The following is a 23,327-nucleotide window of genomic DNA, read 5'->3' as shown; positions in this document are numbered from 1 at the left end:
AACCATGGCTAGCTAGCAGCAGGCAGTCTACAACAAGCCAAATCAGCTGATGCAATCACTGGCGACCGATAGACTTGCACATATTCTGTGCGGAAGTAGAGAGATGTAATTTTCTTTTTAAAACTCTGTTGTCACTCCCTGAGTGCACTGCCCATGTTTCATAGCAAGTCATGCTAGCTACTACAAGACCGCTCCCAGGAGAATGTGCACAAATAGATTTTCTAATGTGGAACATTGGTGGCAGTTGGGATGTCGAGTGTGCATCGTCTCAATGCTAAGTTTGGCCAAAACACTTGCAGACTCGATTGATCACTATCGAACACATCAGCAAGTGGCGACTCGATAAAGGGCTTAAGGGAGATTCAGCCAATGTGTATGCAGGTTGATTAGGCTTCAAACCTTCTCAAACACTTATTCTAATTCCTAATTATATGACAGCAGCTGTGCTGTTGCCAAGCACCTGAGTTGTTTGACCCGGTGCTAGAACTCTGAGCTTCGGCTGAAAAATATGTTAGCATTGTCAGAAATGCTACAAAAAGGTAGCATATCATTGGTTCTTAATGGACAGAAATGGGCACGTGAGAGCAATAAATTATACATTTAATAAAAATTGTTGCACCCACAAACTTAGTCAATCCAATGGATGCTATAGTCACTTTATGGATGCCAGAAGTCCAATGTATGCTGTAGTCACTTTATGGATGCTATAAGTCCAATGGATGCTATAGTCACTTTATGGATGCTATAGTCACTTTATGGATGCTATATGTCCAATGGATGCTATAGTCACTTTATGGATGCTATAAGTCCAATGGATGCTGTAGTCACTTTATGGATGCTATAAGTCCAATGGATGCTATAGTCACTTTATGGATGCTATAGTCACTTTATGGATGCTATATGTCCAATGGATGCTATAGTCACTTTATGGATGCTATAAGTCCAATGGATGCTGTAGTCACTTTATGGATGCTATAGTCACTTTATGGATGCTATAAGTCCAATGGATGCTATAGTCACTTTATGGATGCTATATGTCCAATGGATGCTATAGTCACTTTATGAATGCTATAGTCACTTTATGGATGCTATATGTCCAATGGATGCTATAGTCACTTTATGGATGCTATAAGTCCAATGGATGATATAGTCACTTTATGGATGCTATATGTCCAATGGATGCTATAGACACTTTATGGATGCTATAAGTCCAAGGGATGATATAGTCACTTTGTGGATGCTATAGTCACTTTTAAGTCACTTTATGGATGCTATAGTCACTTTTAAGTCACTTTATGGATGCTATAGTTTCGTTTTAAACTAGGTGTTTGCAGAAAATGCTATGTAAACTCAATTCCTAACGATCCTGTTATCATTTCGGTTTGTGGTTCTCAGCCGGACGGGTCATGACGAGCAGCAGGGAGTGTGTTGTGTACCTCTAAGTGAATTTGAGAATTTTCATCGACATTAGTGTCATATTCACTAAGATATGATGGTTGAGAGATTTATATTTAACATTGAGCTTCAACCAATGCCATACTTAAGTATCGTACTGTCAACCGGTGCAACCTTTACAAACTTGCCTTAAGCCAAGTGAGATGGAGGACATTCGTCAAGGGCCTGTGCTATTTTAAACAGCCAAGGGCAAGAGTAAAATCAAGTATCATACAATACTTACAGATAGGATCTCTGGCGAAGATGGGGTCTGTGCACGCGCTAGGAGGTCCACATCCTGCTGCGTTGATAGCTGTGACCCGGAAGAGGTACTGTGACCCCTCAATGAGTCCAGTCACATTATGGGACACCCCGAAAGCCATGGCCCGGATGGGGTCGCGCGTCACCCTGTTCCAGCGCTTAGAGGTGGTTTCCTTACGCTCCAGCCAATAGCCAGTCACTGGACTGCCTCCATCGTCTTCTGGCTCTTCCCAGTTGACCATCATGGAATCATGGTCAACAGCTGAAATGGTTGGCTTTTCACATTGGCCGGGAACAGCTTTATAAAAAACAAACAAACATGAATTCTGTTAATCTTGACTTCAACATTCTCAGGTTTTTCATCAGACTTGTGTATTATGATGTGAATGGTCACTGTAAAGCACTTTATGACAACTATGAATGAAAAAAGTGCTTTCTACATACATCTGATTGATTGATGCAAATCCTTTAATGAAAACGTGATATTTTGCTCTCTACGCTTACCATAGAGTTTCCTGGCTTCTTCAGGTTCACTGTCCAGAGGCTCTCCAACTCCATATTTGTTCTGAGCACAAATTCGGAACACATACTCATGCCCTTCCATCAGGCCCTCCACCGTCCAGATACGCTCCTTGGGTTCATTGGTCACAGGGATCCATGTCTTCCTGTTGGCTACACGCCTCTCAATGACGTAGTTGGTCACTTTGGAGCCACCGTCATCCTTAGGTGGCAGCCATGACAGGGTGATCTTCTCAGCGTCGACCTCCTCAAACTTCACAGGACCGGATGGTGGTCCAGGACGTCCTGAAGAAAGGAAGCGATACCAAGAAAACTTTTAATAATGTAATTTGTTGATTTTCTTGGCTGTGAAAATATGATAATAAAGCATGTTGAATTTCAACGTTGATATGTAAGTCAGCCTAGATAAGAGCATCTGCTAAATTACTAAAATGTAAAGAAGTTTACCCAAGACATTGAGTCTCATCTCCTTGGAGGCCTTTCCTAGGCTGTTACTGGCTGTGATAGTGTAGAGGCCTGTATCTGAGCGCTTTCCCTGCTGGATCAGCAGTACACAGCTATCATCAGACACAATCTTGTTGATGTGCTCGTCATATGCAACCTCAACCTTGTCGTCACCCTTGTGGGCTGGAGCCTTGAGCCAGGTGAGAGTGGGGAATGGACAGCCCCTGATCTTTGCCTTGATGCTGATATCAGCTCCTTGTTCGACCTCCATGAACTCCTCCAGGTCAATAGCAGGAGCACCTGAGAGACAAACAATGGCAACCAATTTAGAAAATCACTTATTTTCTTTTAGACACTAAACACCTTTTAACACCTAACTCCAGAGGCGTCATGCTTCAGATTTGTCCTCTTAAAAAAAAAAGATATGTATATATATTTTTCTCTATCTCTGTAATACCACTAGCCACCTAGTAATTTTATGAAGGTGGCTTTAGCTATCCCAAATAACTTCCAAAATTCGTAACTAGCTACCAAGAAGCGATTTCAGGTAATCGATCAAGTTAGAGTAGATAGCTTGTCTAACTATCTTAGCTGGCATGCCTGCTGGCAAGGTTGGTAGATTTTAGAAATGCAAGCAATAACTAAATGTACTGAATGACAAGACTCATTCCTTTCAATTTTACCCAGATTTCAGCAGATATGCAGAGAAGCATATTTAGTTTAAGAAAGTAACCCCCAGTCAGGAGGATATAGACAGGTCAAGAGGTATGCTTAGATATGCAGGAAAATACTTATACATTTTTCACATAGAATTATCCATAATTATTATGTTTGAAAAATGCTAAATTCTCCAATTCACGGATGGGGCCTAGCCCCCCTCTGGATCACCCCCCTCTGGACCAGCATAACGCTCCTGCCTAACACTTAACACTTTAACACCATAGAACAATGCATTTGTTTAAATTAAGCAACCATCTATACATCTTTATATCAACTTACGTGTCTGGTCTTGGATGACAACTGGTCCAACAGTAGATGATGGTCTGCTGGGGCCGGCTTCGTTCACGGCCTTGACACGGAACTCATACTCTTCTCCTTCAGTCAGATCCTCAACCTTGAAGGTGAGGTCTTCAATATCACGTCTGTTGCACTGTCTCCAGGACTGCTTCTGAGATCCACTACTGTCCCAGCACAGACGTTCAACAGTGTAGTGTGTCACTGGAGCTCCACCGTCATTCCTGGGTGGCTTCCAAGTCAGGGTGGCTGTGCCCTTAGTCACTTCTTGAATCTTTACCCTTGTGGGAGCATCAGGAGGATCTGAACAAAAATAATACAAGGAATGATTAGAAACTGCTGGCACAATAGAACAGGTGTGTGTTCTATAGAACAGGTTGGTTCTGTGAATGAAGTAAATGTTGTTCACTTACGGATAGGATCTCTAGCCTTTGAACATTCAATGGTCTCAACTAGTGGTCCAAATCCAAAGCGGTTCTCCGCCCGGATACGGAACAGGTAATCCTGTCCCTCAATGAGGTCGGGCACAATAAAGGACTGGGCAGCACAGGCTGGGTTGCACTTGGTCCAAGCTTTTCCTTCCACAGTCTTCTTCTCAATGAAGTAACTCTTGATCCTCTCACCACCGTCACTATCTGGAGCCTTCCATGTAAGTCTACATGTGCCTCTTGTGATGTCTGTGACTTTGAGGTCTTTGGGTGGGCCAGGCAGATCTGAAAATAAGGTTTTGCCAATGATTAGGAATCTTGTAAAAGACGTGGCCCATTTGTTTATCCACCTGTGTTTTTCTATTTTTACTTACCAAGGACATTGACTCTGACTTTCATGTTCTTGTGTCCAGCTGCGTTTTCCGCTGTGATGATGTAACGTCCGGCATGTTTGAGGTGGCTCTCAGGGATGGTAATGACTGATGTTGTATCAGTTGACACGATCTGAGTAGAGACATTTACAAAATACACAACGATTATTACATGAGACTTGAAAACATAAAAAATGGTTTGGATCGTACAAAAGTAGAAAATAACTATCCCTTTAAAAAATAACAAAGCTTGGATTTCTATAGATTTCTCTATTGTATTTATATAGATTCATTACCTTTGAATCGATTGGAAGGATATGGATGTCATTCTTCTTCTCGGTCTCTGCTGTTCCATCCTTGAACTCCCATGTAACTTTAGGAGTGGGACGGCCGGTGATGAGAGCTGGTATTTTAATGGTAGTTCCAGCTCTGCAGGACAACAGCTCATGGGCGCTGACCTCCAGAGTAATGTTTGGTTCAGCTGTGAAATTAAAAAGTACATTAGTATAGTAAAAAGCATAGTATAGTACATCAGTAAAACTCAAATCAACAAGCCAAACTCACACATAATTAAGTGATAATGCCAGAGAAGCTGGTGTTTGGTGGATATATTGGCACGAGTCTCGTGCTGGTAAACCGTGGAAAAAATGTCCTCCAAACACCGGCTTCGAGGGCATTATCACCTTTATACAACGGGTTACCAACATATTCAAATAATGATTCATATATTTGAATTAAAAACATTATTTTTATGAATTTATTCATACTATTTCATCCTTCTACAAGATATAGTCCCGACACAAATCTTGGGTTGCTACCCAAGCCAGCTGGTTGTTCGTTCTATCGGTTTGATTGCCAGAGCCATGACCCAGTCATTCAGTCTTTTTGTTCTGTATCTATGGACACGACCTAATCGTTCATTCTAAGTGTTCCATTGCCATACTGGCTGGCTTGCTAACTAGCCAAATATGGCTAACTTACAATCAAGTCGAAAAGGTGCAGCCAGCAAACAGCAAAGTAGCTGAATATTCATTTGTTAAAGCTGTTTTCTAGTGACATTTATTTAGATACATCCATAATGATAAGCTAATGAAAATGTGCTCACTTGTCAGGACACTAGAGGAGGAGGAGCTAGCCAACTAGAGTTCAGAGGAGCTAGCCAACAACACAGCTAATACAATCGCTTCACACTGAAGCTGGAAAGACTGCAAACTAGCTGCACTTTGTTTTGTTTGACTTTTTTCTAATGGTCTATTCTTTGTATATATCCATAAAAATGATGCCACCTGATTCATGATTTTCGACTGTCTGAGAAACGCTACCTGTCTGTCCATCTGGTCCAGACTCGTTCATTACTATGGGACAGCTGGGGATCGAATTTGATATTGAAACAATGTTTCAAATGTCGGAGAGACAAACAGCAAGGTTTATACAAATCTCCTCTGTTGAAAACTTAATTTTAGTCAAAAAAAATGTGAGATAATGTCTAGATGCTTTTTATAGTGCCAGTTCAGTTTGTGGTGTGACAATGGCATAGAAGTTGGAAAGGCAAAAGAGCTGATACTTACTTAAGATGTCCTGGACAGTGATGTCAGCAGAACGTGCGCTTGGTTCAGATTTGCCAGCAGCGTTGACAGCAGTGACTCTGAATCTGATCTTCTGGCCTTCTTTCAGGTCTGGAACAGTGATCTCAGTGGTAGGGTGCAGCTTCTCAGGGTCACTGACTCTCTTCCAATCCAGGGAGTCTGTGTCCTGAACCTCAACGATGTAGCCCTTGACTGGGCTGCCGCCATCTTTCTCTGGTGGGGTCCAGGTGAGAGTGACACTGGTCTTGGTCTTGTCCTTAACAACTGGCACTCCTGGTGCACTAGGGGGATCTGAAAAAAAGTCAATGCAAGTTTTACTCAAATGTAATTATGCATGTATTTAATCCTTATTCAAACAGAAAGTCCCGTTGAGGTCAGAAGATCTTTCCAAAGGGGAATCTGCCATAATAATGAATTATGATATAGTCTTCTTGACATACAGTGCATTCCGAAAGTCATCAGACCTCTTGACTTTTTCCACATTTTGTTACGTTACAGCCTTATTCTAAAATTGATTAAATTGTTTTTTCCCCCCCTTCATCAATCTACACACAATACCCTGTAATGACACAGCAAAAACAGGGTAAAAAATCTTAGCAAATTTGACAAATATCACATTTGGCAGCATTTACAACCTCGATTCTTCTTGGGTATGACGGTACAAGCTTGGCACACCTGTATTTGGGGAGTTTATCCCATTCTTCTCTGCAGATCCTCTCAAGCTCTGTCAGGTTGGATGGGGAGCGCCGCTGCGCAGATATTTTCAGGGCTCTCCAGAGATGTTCGATCGGGATCAAGTCCGGGCTCTGGTTGGGCCACTCAAGGACATTCAGACACTTCTCCCGAAGCCACTCCTGCATTGTCTTGTCTGTGTGCTTAGGGTTGTTGTCCTGTTGGAAGGTGAACCTTCGGCCCAATCTGAGGTCATGAGCACTCTAGAGCAGGTTTTCATTAAGGATCTCTCTGTACTGCTCCGTGCATCTTTCCCTCAATCCTGACTAGTCTCCCAGTTCCTGCCACTGAAAAACATCCCACAGCATGATGCTGCCACCATCATGCTTCACCGTAGGGATAGTGACAGGTTACCTCCTGACGTGACGCTTGGCATTCAGGCCAGAGAATCTTGTTACTCATAGTCTGAGAGTCCTTTAGGTGCCTTTTGGCAAACTCTATGCGGACTGTCTTGTGCCTTTTACTGAGGAGAGGCTTCCGTCTGGCCAAAACCATAAAGGCCTAATTGTTAGAGTGCTGAAGAGATGATTGTCCTCCTGGAAGGTTCTCCCATCTCCACAGAGGAACTCTGGAGCTCTGTCAGAGGGACCATCGGGTTCTTGGTCCTGACCAAGGCCCTTCTCCCCCGATTGCTCACTTTGGCCGGGCCACTGTGTTCTTGAGGAACTTCAATGCTGCAGAGATTTGTTGGTACCCTTCCCCAGATCTGTGCCTCGACACAATCCTGTCTAGGAGCTCTACGGACAATTACCTTCGACCTCATGGCTTGGTACTGTCAACTGTGGGACTTTATATAGGCAGGTTGAATTTACCACAGGTGGACTTCAAGTTGTAGAAACATCTCAAGGATGATCCATGGAAACAGGATGCACCTGAGCTAAATTTTGAGTCTCATAGCAAAGGTTCTGAATACTTATGTAAATAATGTTTCGGTTTTTATTTTGAATAAATGTGTAACAAATTCTAAAAACACGTTTTCGCTTTGTCATTATGAGGTATTGTGTGTAGATTGATGAGGAAATGTTTTTATTGAATCCATTTTCGAATAAGGCTGTAATGTAACAAAATGTGGAAAAAGGGAAGGGGTCTGAATACTTTCCGAGTGCACTGTAGCTATTCTACAACATCAAAGAAAGAGTACTGTACTTACTGCGTGGATCAACAGCGAATTGACATGGAGATGCTTCACTGGGAGGTCCGATTCCAGCAGCATTCTGAGCCCTAATTCTGAACTGGTACTCAGCCCCTTCATTAAGGCGGAGGACTGTGTATTCCAAACCCTTCACTGCAGGCTTGGTGACTGGAGCTCTGTTCACACGACCCCAGATCCCAGCTCCTCTCTCTCTTTTCTCCAGCCAGTATCCCTGAATGGAGGAGCCACCGTTCTGCAGTGGAGGCTCCCAGGTGATCGTCATAGTAGTGGAAGTTGCTGCGATGACCTTTGGTTTGCGAGGTGGACCCGGAAGACCGAATGGATCCTTGAGAACGACCTTCTCGGATTCACAACCGTCACTGATTCCGAACTTGTTCTCAGCTTTGATTTTGAATTGGTACTGGCCCATTCTGTCCATTTTGTACACCTAGAAGGAGTGATATCAATGCATTAGCAATCATCACCATCATATTATTATAAGTTAACGAACCATCCTATTGAAGGTGTAAAATTAAGTTGACCCTAGATACTGATCATGGGCCAGTTTTGCACTTTTCCCCACTAGCTAATGGTTATGGTTAGGATTGGGGGAGGGGATGTTGCTCTGTACCAAGGGGAAACTTAACCCCAGACCCCACATTAAAGCAGTATTTGACTAGTTTTGACCTGTAACAGGAGTTTGGACTAACCCCATATCTCCTATCAATGATATTGCAGGTAAGCTGCTCAAAGTCAGACTTCTTCCTGCTGGCGTCCCTCCTTTCGATGATGTAGTTGGTGATCTCACTTCCCCCGTCGTCCTCTGGGACCGCCCAAGTCAGATAGCAAGACTCAGCCTGGATGTCAGACACCACAATGTCACGTGGTGGTAGAGGGCGGTCTATGAAGGCAAACAAAGCATTATGAGAATATTGCGTCTATTTAAAAAAAAAATACTAGCTATCATTTTTACTTATTTGAAAGACTCAAAATACGTATTTGAAAGACTCAAAATACTTATTTGAAAGTATCTATAATGACAATACATAGATAAGTACCACAGTTTCTTTAAACTAGCAATCAACAGTAGAAACAATAACAAAGCGAACTTCCCACCCCTGTTTTAGTAAAAAACGAAGGGATTGGGCTAGAAAGTGTTCATATACGGAGCTATGGATGCAAGGACTGATGATCCATGATATTCAAATGATAGCCTCAAAACGTGGTTAAAACTATGTTGTGTTTACATTTACTTTGTTGACAAACATTGGAGTAAACCATGTTTATATTTGGGTTATGATGAGATAGGATAGTTGAACTAAGGTCATGAGGCATTTATAAGTTAAATTCTTCAAAAATCATACACTGAGTGCACAAAACATTAAGAACACCTTCCTAATATTGAGTTGCATTCTTGCCCTCAAAATAGCCTCAATTTGTCAGGGCATGGACTCTACAAGGTGTCGAAAGGGTTCCATAGGGATGCTTGCCCATATTGACTCCAATGCTTCCCACAGTTGTGTCAAGTTGGCTGGATGTCCTTTAGGTGGTGGACCATTCTTGATACACACGGGAAACTGTTGAGCATGAAAAACCCAGCAGTGTTGCAGTTCTTGACACAAACCAGTATCTCTGGCACCTACTATCTCTGGTACCCCGTTCAAAGGTACTTAAATATTTTGTCTTGCCCATTCACCCTCTGAATGGCACACATACACAATACATGTCTTAATTGTCTCAAGGCTTAAAAATCCTTATTTAACCTGTCTCCTCACCTTCATCTACAGTGATTGAAGTGGATTTAACAGGTGACATCAATAAGGGATCATAGCTTTCACCTGGATTCACCTGGTCAATCTATATCACGGAAAGAGCAGGTGCTCTTTATGTTTTGTATACCTAGTGTATAACTAATTTAGTTTATTAGGTACACCACCACATTCATGAAAATGGTTCACTCCTACAGACAGTGAGTCATGTGGCCATGGCTTGCTATATAAAGCAGGCAGACAGGCATTGAGGCATTCTGTTACTGTTTGATTGAACATTAGAATGGGCAAAACCTTTTGCAACATTGAGCGTGGTATTATCGCCGGTGCCAGGCGTTCAGGTTCCAGTATCTCAGAAACAGTATTGTTACGCACGTGCTTCTACACCTGCATTGCTTGCTGTTTGGGGTTTTAGGCTGGGTTTCTGTACAGCACTTTGAGATATCAGCTGATACGATTTGATTTGATTTACGCACGACAGTGTCTAGGGTTTACAAAGAATGGTGTGACAACAAAAACATCAGTCAGCGGCAGTCCTGTGGTCGATAACAGCTCATTGATGAGAGAGGTCAAAGGAGAATGGCAAGAATCGTGCAATCGAACAGGCGGGCCACAAACAGGCAAATATTTGCGCAGGACAACAGTGGTGTGCAGAACGGCATCTCGGAGCACACAACTCATCAGTCCTTGTCTTGGGCTATTGCAGCTGATGACCACTCCGGGTTTCACTACTATCAGCTAAAAACAAGAAGAAGCGGCTCCAGTGGGCACGAGATCACCAACATTGGACAATTGAGGAGTGGAAAAACATTGCCTGGTCCGACAATTCCCGGTTCCGGTTGTGTCATACTGATGGCAGAGTCAGGATTTGACAGAAGCAGCAGTAGTCCATGGCCCCATCTTGCCTTGTGAGGAATGTTTTCCTGGCACACATTAGCTCCCTTGATGCCTAGTGAGCAACATTTGAATGTCACACCTTGTAGAATCAATCCCCCAAAGAATCCAGGCTATTCTGGAGGCAAAGGGGGATCCGACCTGGCACTAGATGGACGTACCTAATGAACTGCCTCTGAGTGTAAGTCCAGAAATTGATGTAGCAACTGCTGATTGCCCCATTAAGACATTTTGTAGCGCTTACACACCTACGTACGATTATACTAATATTATAATTGTATGGTTATCACAGTTCTGTTTGCTGAAAATGTTAATGATCGCTGAAAATGTTTACCTAGAACCTCCACATGGATGATGCGGTGTGCTTTGCCATGGCAGTTGGTGGCAGCCAGTTTGTAGTCTCCCTTGTCTCCTCTGATAGTCTCAGGGATGCTGATCTTGGTGGTGCATTTGGTGCGGGCCACCTCCTCGAACTCCATCAACAGTGTCTCAGTAGCCATGGGGATGACGACATCATCCTTAGACCACTGAACCTCTGGCATTGGCAGACCCACCACCTCAGCAGGGATCTCAATTGCTGCTCCCTTCCTCACAATGATTGTATCTCTCTTGAAATGCTCCAAGATTGAGATTTCGGGGGGAACTATGATAAAAGACCACACAAGGCATTTCGTTAAGATGAATACAAAAAAAGCCGTTTTCTGTGGTTGCTTTATTATCCAAGACAAATATATTGTTTATGGTAGGGTTTATAGAAGAGTGTAACATTACTTACTTTCATCATCCTGTATGTTAGCACTGATTGGTTTGGAGCGTTCGCCCTCTCCCACCTCAGTCACGGCAAACACACGGAACTGATACACGTGGTTCTCTGATAGGTTCTCCAATTTGATGTGTAAGTCTTTGCAGAGCTTGCGATTGGCCACGTCAAACTCAGTTCCATCTGCTCTCATCTTCTCAACATAGTAACCCGTGATTGGGCTACCTCCATCGCTGCGAGGTGGCTCCCAAGCAAGAGCAATAGCAGTAGTCCACCTTTCGGTGTAGTGCAGTTTCAATGGTGGAGATGGAACAGCTGGAAGAGAGGAGTTCAATTTTAGAATCATTTTTAGATATTAAAATCTGTATATAAAAAGAAAGACACTCCAGCACATTGTGATTGTAGATTCTCCACAAACAATGTAATGGATCTTAGAACCAGATAAAATTCTAACATCTTTGAATTAGCTTTTTTCTTCACTCGTCATACCTTTGGGATCCGAAGCCAGAATAGGCCCAATGTCCGTTGGGGCGCCATCACCGTACTTGTTCCTTGCAAAAACACGGAAATCGTACTCTTCCTCTGAAAGCAAACCCTGAATGTCACACTTGCATGAAGCAATCTCGATAGGTTGTCTGAATAGCTTCATTTTTGCATCCTTTTTCTCCACTACGTAGCCGATGACATCGCTGCCACCATTATCTAGAGGATCTGCCCAGCTCAAGCTGATGTTCTTCTTGGTGACATGAGTAGTCTTCAGATTAACCACAGGCCCAGGGACATCTAGTTACAACCACACAAAAGGGTAAAAATTAAGAGGATGAGAAAACCCATGATAAGAGAACTATGGCCTGTATTCATAAAAAGTCTCAGAATAGTAGTGCTGATCTAGGATCAGTTTAGCCTTTTAGATTATAATGAACAAGATTATAGTGGGGACAGTGGGGACATGATTCTAGATCAGCACTTCTCCTCTGAGATGGGGCCTATGTGAGCAATTGATTGCTTGCACACTTACCCATGACGTCAACTCTAGTGACAGCAGATTTGGTTCCACTGCTGTTGGTTCCAGAGATCTGGTACTTTCCGTGATCAGTTCTCTTGGCGTACTTGATGAACAGAAGGCTGTTCTTTCCTTCTGTTTCGATCACAACATGCTCTTTGTCAGTTTCAGCCTCATCCTTCATCCATTTCACTTCCGGTTGTGGTCTGCCGATGGCGAACGCTGGCAGTCTCAGTGCCTCGCCGGCTTTGATGATGACTCCGTTCTTCACAGAGGCATCAAAGTCAACCACTGGGGGCTCTGGGGACATAGACATAGAAATGTTTGTTTAATGAGTACACTTTAGGCCAATAAAATTTTTTATAAATATTATATGGTAGTATGATATCATTAGCTCGGTGACATATTTGCGCTATATGAGCTGACTGGTTGAGCTAAATGGTGAAGCTGAATGATTTCACGATATGAGTTAACTGGCTTGTTCTCTGGGGTCAACGCAAGGTTATTGTAAAGCACTACGAGACAACTACTGATATAAAAAGGGCTTTATAAATACATTTGATTGTTTGATTGATTGATTGATAGATACCTTGAGGCTCCTTCACAGTGACTGGTTCAGTCATGCCAGGTGCTCCCGGTCCGGCATCATTGACAGCAATAACCCGGATGTAATAGTCAGCGCCCTCTGTCAGCCCAGTCACTGTATACTTCAGCTCCTTGCATCTGAACTCTGTACTACGTTTCCATTCCTTCTCTCCAGCCAGAACACTCTCAACATGGTAGCCAAGTATATCTCCTCCTCCATTGTACAGGGGGGGAACCCAGGCAATATCAACTGTTGTCGCAGATGTATCAATAACTCTTGGAGTGGGTGGGCCAGGTGGCACTGTAGAGGCAGAAAGAGATAACTTGAGTCAATGCTTATAATATTGATGATAGTGTGTCAACTAAGACATATAGGGGTGAATCCTAACTTCCACTTATAACACATTTTCACATAAGCTCACATTGACATCAATGTTTGACTAAGTAATAAAGAAAAAAAACTCAGGATTACACCATAGATTATAGTGTTGGTATCTATTCTCAGATAAACTTACAGATTGGATCCATAGCAATCTGGGGATCAGTTGGGACACTGAAGGGTCCGGGGCCAGCCAGATTCTCTGCACAGACTCTGAATATGTATACCAGGCCTTCCATAAGACCCTCAATCTTCACAGAGAGGGTATTGAGCAGGAATCGGTTCACCCTAGTCCAGTGTTTGCTGTTAATTTCCTTCCTCTCGATCCAGTAGCCCAGGATGGGACTACCGTTGTCCTTGGGCTCATGCCAGGAGATGAACACACTGTTGGCAGTCACCTCTCCAATTCTGGGTGTGTTTGGAGCATCGGGTGGATCTTGAAAGAATAGAAGGGGGAAAGTAGAATGTTGTAATTGGCAGTTATTGACAAAAACAAACACGTATACCAGTGATAGTAAAGGGAAAATACACATTTCGACAAACGTTTATAACTGATAGTAAAGGAAAAACAGAAATGTCATTGTAGATATTTACCGAATTGGTTCTTGGCAACGACTGGCTCAGAGAGACATGAAGGTCCGCAGCCAAACTTGTTCTCAGCGGTAATACGGAAGATGTACTCCTTTCCTTCAATCAGTTTGGTAACAGGATAGTTGCAAACCTTGAGGGTTGAAGTTACAGTGATCCATCCAATATCTTCATTCTTGTTGTCTTTCTTTTCAAGGATGTAGTTCAGGATCTCACTACCACCATCGTCAAGAGGAGGGTCGAACTTGCAGATGACAGAGGTGTCCCTGATCTCCTCAAAGACAAAGTTCACTGGAGGTCCAGGCTTATCTGTACAAATCATAGAAAAGAGAATGTTGAAACTCTTGTTGATGGGTTATGCTCCAGGAGGAGTAAAATGACTAAGTAAGTAAGTAAAGTTCTGAAAAATGACTGAAAATAGTTTGTGATGAGGATCATTGGCTTACCAAGGACGTTGACGTCACAGTATGCAGTTGCAACACCATGAGAGTTCTCGGCCTGGATGCAGAAGTGACCGTGGTCAGCTCTGATGGAGTCTCGCACCATGATTGAGGTCTCACCCTTCTTTACAGCATAAGAAAGACGCTCATGAAGAGGGGTTACAAACACCTCAGGTTCTTCAGGTTCAACCTTGCCCCCCTTCTTCTTCAGAATAGGCAGTACTGGCTTCTTCTCTGGTACATTCTTGACGTCTTCGTTGTTCCTGAGCCAGGTGACAGTTGGGTATGGAGCGCCAGAGATGTAGGCGTCCAGGCGGATCTCTTCACCCTTCCTGATGCACAGGCCGTGCTGCAGGCGAGCATGGAGGGACACCTTGGGTTTTTCTGAAAGAATTGACAACGCAAAGAATAAACCATAGAAATAGAATGAATAGAACAGGTTTCCCCATTCAAGTCAATAGTGGCATAATGGAAAGACTGGTAGCCATTGTGAGTGTATCCATGCCAGGAAGTAAAAGCAGGAAGTGTACCCTTCAATCTGATTTGTTGAGTCAACTCAACTGACATAAAAAATACATTCCATTGCATGAGCTGCATCATTTCAATGAACATTCTACATTACCATGGCAATCAAGCATCAGTTGATAGAACATTCCAAATCACCATGGAAATTATTGCATCACAAGACCAGGCAGCCATTGCGAGTGTACAATACATTTTCCAGTAACATTGCTAGGGTTAAAGCTTCCAAGCCTGTTCTATTCATTCTATTTGTATGGGTTAAACTACATGTTATTATTAGACATACACTTCGGCCTCGATTCAATCAGATATAGCGTCAACTGCATTGGCCGACATCCACATAGTGTGTTGGAGGTGTAGCTGTGGTATGAGCTGACCAATCGGTGAGCGGCTGCTCGTGTGTCACGAACCACTCCCTTCCTTATTATCCCTATACTGTGTTAGAAGTTCAAAACGGCAATATCGTATAAGCTCTATCGATTATAGAAATAGTGACAGGCTAATGCATGTTTTCATGTTAATTTGGATGGGAGGATTTATAGCCTATCAGTCTAATCAAAGTGTAGACAATAGTGTAGACAAGAAAACATCACGCATTCGAGTGTTTGAACTTGTAACGTGGCTGCATGAACTTCTAACGCGGCTGCATGGGATTTGTCAGAAATAAAGTTGGGTGTGGTTTCGTTGCATTCAATGGCAGTTTTCACAACAAGGTAGCACAAGGAGCTGCTTGTGGATTTCACAGCTCTAACACAGTTGTATCTCCGACACCGGCAAAATATGCGCGTGTCGGCTAGCACGGATCTGATCTAGCACTTGATCTTTCGAATTGGTGTACATCAGACGCCATCAGAGTCCATTTGGAGCGCTTTTCAAGGACCCAAAGGCGTTTTACAATACAGAACAAGTAACAAACAAAAATGAAACAATGTCAAAAAGGTAGCCATACCAACGGGAGCAGCGATCATGGTCAGTGGAGTGCTGCGAGACGGCTCGCTGACTCCAGCAGCGTTCTCAGCGCGAACACGGAACTGATACTCTTTGCCTTCTGTCATATCTTTCACCACATAGGTGAAACCAGGAACCAGGGATGGGTTGATTCTCTGGAATCTATCACCATCCTTCTCAATGCATTCCAGGATGTAGCCAGTGATGGCGCAACCACCGTCAGACACTGGTGGTTTCCAGGTCAGTGTGATAGAGTTGGCGGTTGGATCATGAGCCTCAACATCAATGGGTGGATCTGGTTTCTCTGTAAATAACAAAGCAGGAAAAATAACATCAATACATTTCTCTGCAATCCATAATCCATGGAGCCGGGAAAGGTTCATACATCCAACACATTCTCCTATATAATGCGTTCCTGCTCCTTCAAAAATGGTGGTGAAGAAACTATCAAGCAATTCTAACCAACTGTGAAATGTTGGAAAGTGCTCCAGAACACTTACGTTTCACTTCCATAGTGATGACAGGGTTGCGGAGCTCCAGGAATGGCCCAGGGCCAACCTTGTTGACAGCCTTGACCCGGAAGTGATATTCTTCGTTCAGCTTGAGATCGTTGACCTGGTAGGTCAGGATGTTTTCTCCTGACATCAGAGGCCTGAAAGTCTTATTAGAAGCCCCTCTACGCTCCAGAACGTAGTGGAGAATTGGAGTACCACCATCACTCTCTGGAGCCTCCCATGTCAGCTTGCAGGAGTTCTTAGTGATCTCATCTGCATTGATGTCCTTGCATTGGCCGGGCAGACCTGTGAATATAACGCAGAATATGCTATACAGTCTGTTTTCTGCATTTGAAGTAATAAATATCTTGACTTAACACCAAATATTTTCACAGTGAAGAATTCAAGTGAATACTATACGTGAATCTTACCAATAACTTTAACGTTGATGATTCTGGTGGCTGTTCCAATCGCATTCTCCAGAGTGACGGAGTATTCTCCAGCATCATCATGCACACACTTCATCACTTCCAGGTGAACACTGTTGAGCTCACAAGTCATCAACCGTCTGTCGTCATTCTGTAACTTTGTGTCAGAGGCAGTATCTGTGTGGATGATTTTGCTCCAGACCATCTCTGGTTTGGGGACGGCATTGTATGGGATGTTGATATGCAGCTTGTCACCCTCAACCACCACAATGTCTAGGGCCTCCATATCCATAGTAGGAATACCTGAGAGAGTGGATAAAGAGATGTATATGTTACTTCCCATTTATTTTCAATAAGTGGCATAAGATTTATTTCCATTTGACACTTATGGTAAGTATGCTTACTGTCTGGATCCTTGGCAAAGACCTTCTCAGAAATGGCAGAAGGATCGCTGACACCAACAGAGTTGATGGCACGGACTCTCAGGACATATTGTTTCTCTGGCTTGATGCTTTCCTCTGCTTTGTATTTGAGCTCCTTGACTGGGCGAGTGTTGATTCTCATCCACTTCTCAGCTTTAGCCTCTCGGAGCTCAACATGGTATCCTGTGATGGGGCTACCTCCATTCTTCAATGGTACCTTCCAGGTAATGTTGATATGCTCTCTACTGGCATCAACTATGACCAAGTCAACAGGAGGAGATGGTGGACCTGGGAAGAAGAAAAAACACATTATTCACATTGGTTGCTTTTGAAAAGTAGTGGAAGGCACTCTACCAATGGAAGAAAAGGTGTCTCGTGGGGTGTGAGCGAGAGTTGCACCTTTTCCTTCCTAATATTGATTGCCTTTGCCATGCCAAGACAAAGTTATATTAAATAATCATACTACAGTATAATATGAATATACATTGAGAATGTAACCGACAACTCACTTGTAGCATCCTCAATGGTGACTACTTCTGTTGGTTCACTAGGGTGTCCAACACCAGCCTCATTCTCAGCACGGACCTGGAACTGAACCTCAGTGCCCTCATCCACGTCTGTGACTTTGTAGGTGCACAGAGCGTCAGGGGTCTTTCCAGACTTCACCCAGCGGGTTCCAAGTTTCTCTTTCTTCTCAATGACATACCTAAAAAGCAAATGGTATGTATTATTTTAAAACGGTTTAAAATGACTTTAATACAAATACTGTCATGACAAACATATAGACAATTACAAGTTTGTTATTCACTTACTTTGTAATGGGTCTCCCACCATCACTATTTGGAGCTTCCCATTTCAGTTCAACGTGTCTCTTGGACACCTCCACAATAGTCAAGGCATAGGGTGGCCCAGGAGTGGCTGGAAAGAAAAAGATGAAAGCAAAGTTCATACGTTGTAAGAACTGACTTTAACTCTCCATCAACAACAGAATGACTGAAGCGGGACCGGATAGAAACGTACTGAAAGTATCTTTAGCTAGAACAGAGTCTTCCAGTTCACAGTAATCACTCTGTCCGACTGCGTTCTCAGCAGCCACACGGAACACATAGAGAGAGCCCTCATTCAGTGGAGTGACAGTGTACTTCAGCTCCTTCACAGTGGTGTCCACCGCAGTCCAGGTCTTACGCCTGACATCCCTCTTCTCAACAACGTAGTTGGTGATTGGAGAGCCACCGTCGTTGTCAGGAGCCTGCCACTTCAGCTCAGCGTTGATCTTTGTGATGTTGGCCACCTCAAGCCATTGAGGAGGTGATGGAGGATCTGTTGAATAGAAAAGGCAAAATTACGCTCATATCATTTCCAATTCCAAATAGTCATCCAACTGGTATTGTCTCTCAAAGCCAGGGATCATCAACTGGATTCAGCTGAGGGACAATTTTTTGATGAGCAGATGGTCAGGGGGCCGGAACATAATTACAAATGATTTGTAGACTGCAATGTGACCGCAAGAAGACCAAACAGATATAATATTTCACAAAAACATAATCATTTCAAATCTTGCTTACATTTGTATACGATCACATGTACCTCTATATTATGCATGGGAATACTTTGGAACAGATTTCCAAAATTCAAATCACTTGGAGCTGATTTGCTGGTGTTTTTACAGTCTATTATGTACAACAATAAAAATATTACAAATTTATAAACTTGATTTTTTCATCAAGCTTGGGGGGCCAAATAAAATCACCCACAATCAAATTTGGCCAGCGAGCCGCCAGTTGGGGATCCCTGCTCTCAGCCTAATTGTCGGAGTTAACATAATGACTTACAGAGTCTTTCCTTGCAGACCACAGGATCGCTTGGGTCACTGGGCTCACTCTCTCCTGCGCAGTTGACGGCCTTGACTCTGAATGAGTACTCCTGTTTCTCCATCAAACCCTTCAGGAAGTGCTCAGTCTGGGGCACGTCCTCTGCTGCTCTGATCCATGCTTCGGTACCAGTCTTCAGGAACTCAATGATGTAACCCTCGATCTTGGCACCGCCGTCGTGCTCTGGCCTGGTCCATTGCAGGGAGGCAGATGTCTTAGCTATTTCTCTGATGAAGGGTTTGCCAGGAGCCCATGGAGGATCTGGAAAACAAGTAACATGACAGGTATATTTTGCTGATGATATTTGTTTTCTTTAAATGATATAGCTATCTGAAAATAATATAACTAAATGATCAATATAACACAACATACCAATTGGATCCTTGACCAAGACTGGATCAGTCTCAGTGCTTGGTTTTCCTGGTCCTGCAAGATTCTCAGCCAAGACACGGAACTTGTACTTCTTCTTGGTAGGCAGGCCCTTCACCCTGAAATTAATATATAGACATATTTGATACGACTGTGGATATACACATACAAAATGACAAAATGTAAAATAATAGTTAACTATAGTATAGTATAATTATAGAACCTAAACAGGCCAACTGTACCTAAAGGTGATGTCCTTGATGGGCAGCTTGTTGCATCTGATCCATTTGTCATTTTCTGGGTCGAACCTCTCGATCCAGTACCCAGTGATAGGACTGCCACCATCCTCATCAGGCTCGTACCATGTCAGAGTCAGAGAGTCCTTAGCAATATCAGAAGGCTGCAATCTGGATGGAGCACCGGGAGGATCTAAAAGACAACAGCAACACATATATAATGCAATAATAGAACAGAGGACTATGTTTAATGAGTTTCAGTGTATAAAGTATATTACATTGACAACATAAATATAAGATAGTATATAACGTACCAAAGGAGTATTTGGCGATGATTGGCACATGCTCATTAGGGGCGCCGATGCCATACTGGTTCTCAGCCTGTACTCTGAAGACGTATTCCTTTTCAGGGGTGAGTTTGGTGGCATTGAAAGTGGTTTGTTTCACAGTGGATGACAGTTTGGTCCACTCCTCTTTGTCGAAGGGTCTAAGCTCCACAATGTAGTTGGTGACGACAGAACCTCCATCGTCTCTGGGAGGGTTCCAGGCCAGGTAGCAGGAGTGGTTGGTGATCTCAGAAATATCAAACGCAGCTGGAGGACCAGGCTTATCTGTAGGGTGACATTTAAATATTGTTATAAACATGAAAAATGTGTTGTTCCAAAGTTGTAAATGGACATTTATTGACATTGACATTGACGTTTAGGGGAAAAAAATATATCGTACCAAGAATGTTGACATCAACAGTTGCGGTAGCACGACCACTGCTGTTGACTGCCTCAATGATGTAGGTAGATGTGTCTTCTCTGACAGTTTTGGCGATAGACAAAGTGGAGTTTCCCGTCTTGGTATCGATGGTGATGCGATCATCTCCCTTCAGGACCAGGTCAGCCTTGGTCCATTTTACCTTGGGTTCGGGCTTTCCGACAATATCAGCTGGAAGCTCAATCTTGGTTCCGGCTCTGGCGGTCAAACCAGCCAGCAACTTCACGTCCAGTTGAATTTCTGGAGGCTCTGTTGGGATCAATTGGAAACAGAGTGACATTTCTGCAACAAACCAATGAGAGTTTAACTCAGGGCACGTGTCTTTAGGATTCAGAAAAGAGCTCTGTAAATCCTATGTATTATTATCATGATTATATACATTACCTATACATTAACACCATTATCCCAGAAACCCTAGACCCACTTCAATTTGCATACCGCCCCAACAGATCCACAGATGATGCAATCTGTATTGCACTCCACACTGCTCTTTCCCACCTGGACAAAAGCAACACCTATGTGAGAATGCTATTCATTGACTACAGCTCAGCGTTCAACACCATAGTGCCCTCAAAGCTCATCAATAAGCTAAGGACCCTGGGACTAAACACCTCCCTCTGCAACTGGATCTTGGACTTCCTGACAGGCCACCCCCAGGTAGTAAGGATAGGTAACAACACATCCGCCACGCTGATCCTCAACACAGGGGCCCCTCAGGGGTTCATGATCAGCCCCCTCCTGTACTCCCTGTTCACTCCTGAACCCACAGCCAGGCACGACTCCAACACCATCATTAAGTTTGTTGATGACACAACATTGACAACGACGAGACAGCCTATAGGGAGGAGGTCAGAGACCTGGCCGTGTGGTACCAGGAAAACAACCTCTCCAATAACGTAATCAAGACAAAGGAGATGATTGTGGACTACAGGGAAAAGAGGACAGGGCACGCCCTTGAGAGCTTCAAGTTCCTTGGTGTCCGCATCACCCAACAAACTAACATGGTCCAAGCACACCAAGACAGTCGTGAAGAGGGCACGACAAAACCTATTCCCCCTCAGGAGGCTGACATTTTTTTGCATGGGTCCTCAGATCCTCAAAATGTTCTATAGCTGCACCATCAAGAGCATCCTGACGGGTTGCATCACTGCCTGGTATGGCAACTGCTCGGCCTCCGATGACAAGGCACTACAGAGGGTAGTGTGAATGGCCCAGTACATCATTGGGGCCAAGTTCTCTGCCATCCAGGACCTCTATACCAGGCGGTGTCAGAGGAAGGCCCTAAAAATTGTCAAAGACACCTGTCACCCTAGTCATAGACTGTTCTCTCTGCTACCGGAGCGCCAAGTCTAGGTCCAAGAGGCTTCTAAACAGTTTCTACCCCCAAGTCATAAGGCTCCTGAACACCTAATCAAACGGCTACCCAGACTATTTGCATTGTCCCCCCTCCCCACTCCCCCTCTTTTACAGCGCTGCTACTCTCTGTTGTTATCACCTATGCATAGTCACTTTAATAACTCTACCCACATGTACATATTACCTCAAATAACCGGTGCCCCCGCACATCGACTCTGTACCGGTTCCTCCTGTATATAGTCTCGCTATTGTTATTTTACTGCTGCTCTTTAATTACTTGATACTTTGATTTCTTATCTGTATTTTGTTTTAACTGCATTGTTGGTTAGGGGCTCGTAAGTAAGCATTTCACTATACACCTGTTGTATTCGGCGCATGTGACTAATACAATTTGATTTGATTTGATTACCTTTGGGATCAACAGCCAGGATCTCATCTGTAGCCCTGCAGGGTTTGCCTGCTCCCAGCCTGTTGATGGCCCTCACACGGTAGGCATACCACTGTCCCTCAATCAGACCTGTCACCTGGAATCTAAAGGGAACCAACAATCTGGTTAAACTTAGAAAAGTAGTATTCTCCCTTTCATTGTTAATAGAACGTGATCAACTGTCAGTTTTAGTATTATTTAGTCACTGAAAAGTTTCAGCATGGGGTTTGATCAATTGCAAATTAAACATACTTCTGAAAGAATGCTAAACTATCAGGAAATGCACCGCTATCCAAAAATCTAAATCTGATTGAACCTCAGGCTGTGTACAACACTAATTTAGAGTAACAATGATAGAGATTAGGATCTTACTTCAGCTCAGGCAGTGGGTCTCCACATGGCTCCCACTTGTCTGTGCCACGCTGGCATTTGTCTACAACATAGCTCTTGATTGAAGCTCCGCCGTCGTACTTGGGTGGCTCCCAGTACAGGAAGATGCCCTTTCCTGACTTGTCTCTCCATTTCAGGTTCTCAGGTGGATCCGGCACAGCTTGGAATAAACACTTGGTTTACATTTTCAGATCGTGGTAGAACTTGTGTATGATTTAGTTGAAGTATACAAATAAATATGTTACTGTAATCAGTTTCTGAGAAGGATAAGTACTCACTGGCAGGCGAGGACACATTGACTGGCTCGTCAATGTAGGCAGGCTCTCCTGGGCCACACTTGTTGATTGCAGTAACACTGAACAAATACTCTTTGCCTTCAATGACATCTGCCACAGTGAACTCCAGGTCCTGTACACCCATGCAAACCTGAAAAGCAATCACAATATAAATTAGTATTAGGATGAATGGGGAGCATATACATATAGAGACATTTATTCCTTAGCGGTTATGGTTATAGGAACACGAATTTGTCATTCAAAGTGTACTCATAAGGTATACCTTGACCCAGGTCTTGCGGGACACTTCCTTCTTTTCAATTTGGTAGCCAATAACTGGGCTTCCTCCATCATGCTCTGGTGCCTCCCACATCAGGTGGACATGGTGTCTTGTCACCTCGGAAACCTTGAAGTCTTTGGGTGCACTTGGTGATGCTAAACACAAATTGTAAATAATGAGCAAATACTGCCAGTACTACTACACG

General features: G+C 43.5%; 1 protein-coding gene across 1 annotated transcript in view; it reads right to left on the bottom strand.

The window, feature by feature from the left end:
* Positions 1 to 23,327, bottom strand: part of ttn.1 (titin, tandem duplicate 1) — a 167,902-nt gene that overhangs the window by 69,815 nt on the left and 74,760 nt on the right. Inside the window, exons 116-149 of the mRNA XM_031805693.1 lie at positions 23,126 to 23,277; positions 22,846 to 22,993; positions 22,550 to 22,727; positions 22,160 to 22,281; positions 20,356 to 20,643; positions 19,944 to 20,240; positions 19,636 to 19,822; positions 19,397 to 19,512; positions 18,986 to 19,285; positions 18,174 to 18,473; positions 17,966 to 18,071; positions 17,663 to 17,859; positions 17,136 to 17,441; positions 16,735 to 17,034; positions 16,310 to 16,609; positions 15,811 to 16,113; positions 14,346 to 14,723; positions 13,906 to 14,208; positions 13,448 to 13,747; positions 12,937 to 13,233; positions 12,363 to 12,647; positions 11,834 to 12,127; positions 11,360 to 11,659; positions 10,919 to 11,227; positions 8,632 to 8,822; positions 7,940 to 8,369; positions 6,040 to 6,348; positions 4,768 to 4,952; positions 4,475 to 4,604; positions 4,086 to 4,385; positions 3,658 to 3,975; positions 2,662 to 2,958; positions 2,200 to 2,499; positions 1,679 to 1,993 (exon numbers count right to left, since the gene is read on the bottom strand). Coding sequence (XP_031661553.1) covers positions 1,679 to 1,993; positions 2,200 to 2,499; positions 2,662 to 2,958; positions 3,658 to 3,975; positions 4,086 to 4,385; positions 4,475 to 4,604; positions 4,768 to 4,952; positions 6,040 to 6,348; positions 7,940 to 8,369; positions 8,632 to 8,822; positions 10,919 to 11,227; positions 11,360 to 11,659; positions 11,834 to 12,127; positions 12,363 to 12,647; positions 12,937 to 13,233; positions 13,448 to 13,747; positions 13,906 to 14,208; positions 14,346 to 14,723; positions 15,811 to 16,113; positions 16,310 to 16,609; positions 16,735 to 17,034; positions 17,136 to 17,441; positions 17,663 to 17,859; positions 17,966 to 18,071; positions 18,174 to 18,473; positions 18,986 to 19,285; positions 19,397 to 19,512; positions 19,636 to 19,822; positions 19,944 to 20,240; positions 20,356 to 20,643; positions 22,160 to 22,281; positions 22,550 to 22,727; positions 22,846 to 22,993; positions 23,126 to 23,277 — 8,841 coding nt within the window. The remainder of the gene's footprint in view (positions 1 to 1,678; positions 1,994 to 2,199; positions 2,500 to 2,661; positions 2,959 to 3,657; positions 3,976 to 4,085; positions 4,386 to 4,474; positions 4,605 to 4,767; positions 4,953 to 6,039; positions 6,349 to 7,939; positions 8,370 to 8,631; positions 8,823 to 10,918; positions 11,228 to 11,359; positions 11,660 to 11,833; positions 12,128 to 12,362; positions 12,648 to 12,936; positions 13,234 to 13,447; positions 13,748 to 13,905; positions 14,209 to 14,345; positions 14,724 to 15,810; positions 16,114 to 16,309; positions 16,610 to 16,734; positions 17,035 to 17,135; positions 17,442 to 17,662; positions 17,860 to 17,965; positions 18,072 to 18,173; positions 18,474 to 18,985; positions 19,286 to 19,396; positions 19,513 to 19,635; positions 19,823 to 19,943; positions 20,241 to 20,355; positions 20,644 to 22,159; positions 22,282 to 22,549; positions 22,728 to 22,845; positions 22,994 to 23,125; positions 23,278 to 23,327) is intronic.

The sequence above is a fragment of the Oncorhynchus kisutch genome, linkage group LG26 (assembly GCF_002021735.2).
Source record: "Oncorhynchus kisutch isolate 150728-3 linkage group LG26, Okis_V2, whole genome shotgun sequence".
Lineage (NCBI taxonomy): Eukaryota > Metazoa > Chordata > Actinopteri > Salmoniformes > Salmonidae > Oncorhynchus > Oncorhynchus kisutch.
Note: the sequence above shows the minus strand (reverse complement) of the source record. Positions and strands in the feature narration are given on the sequence as shown.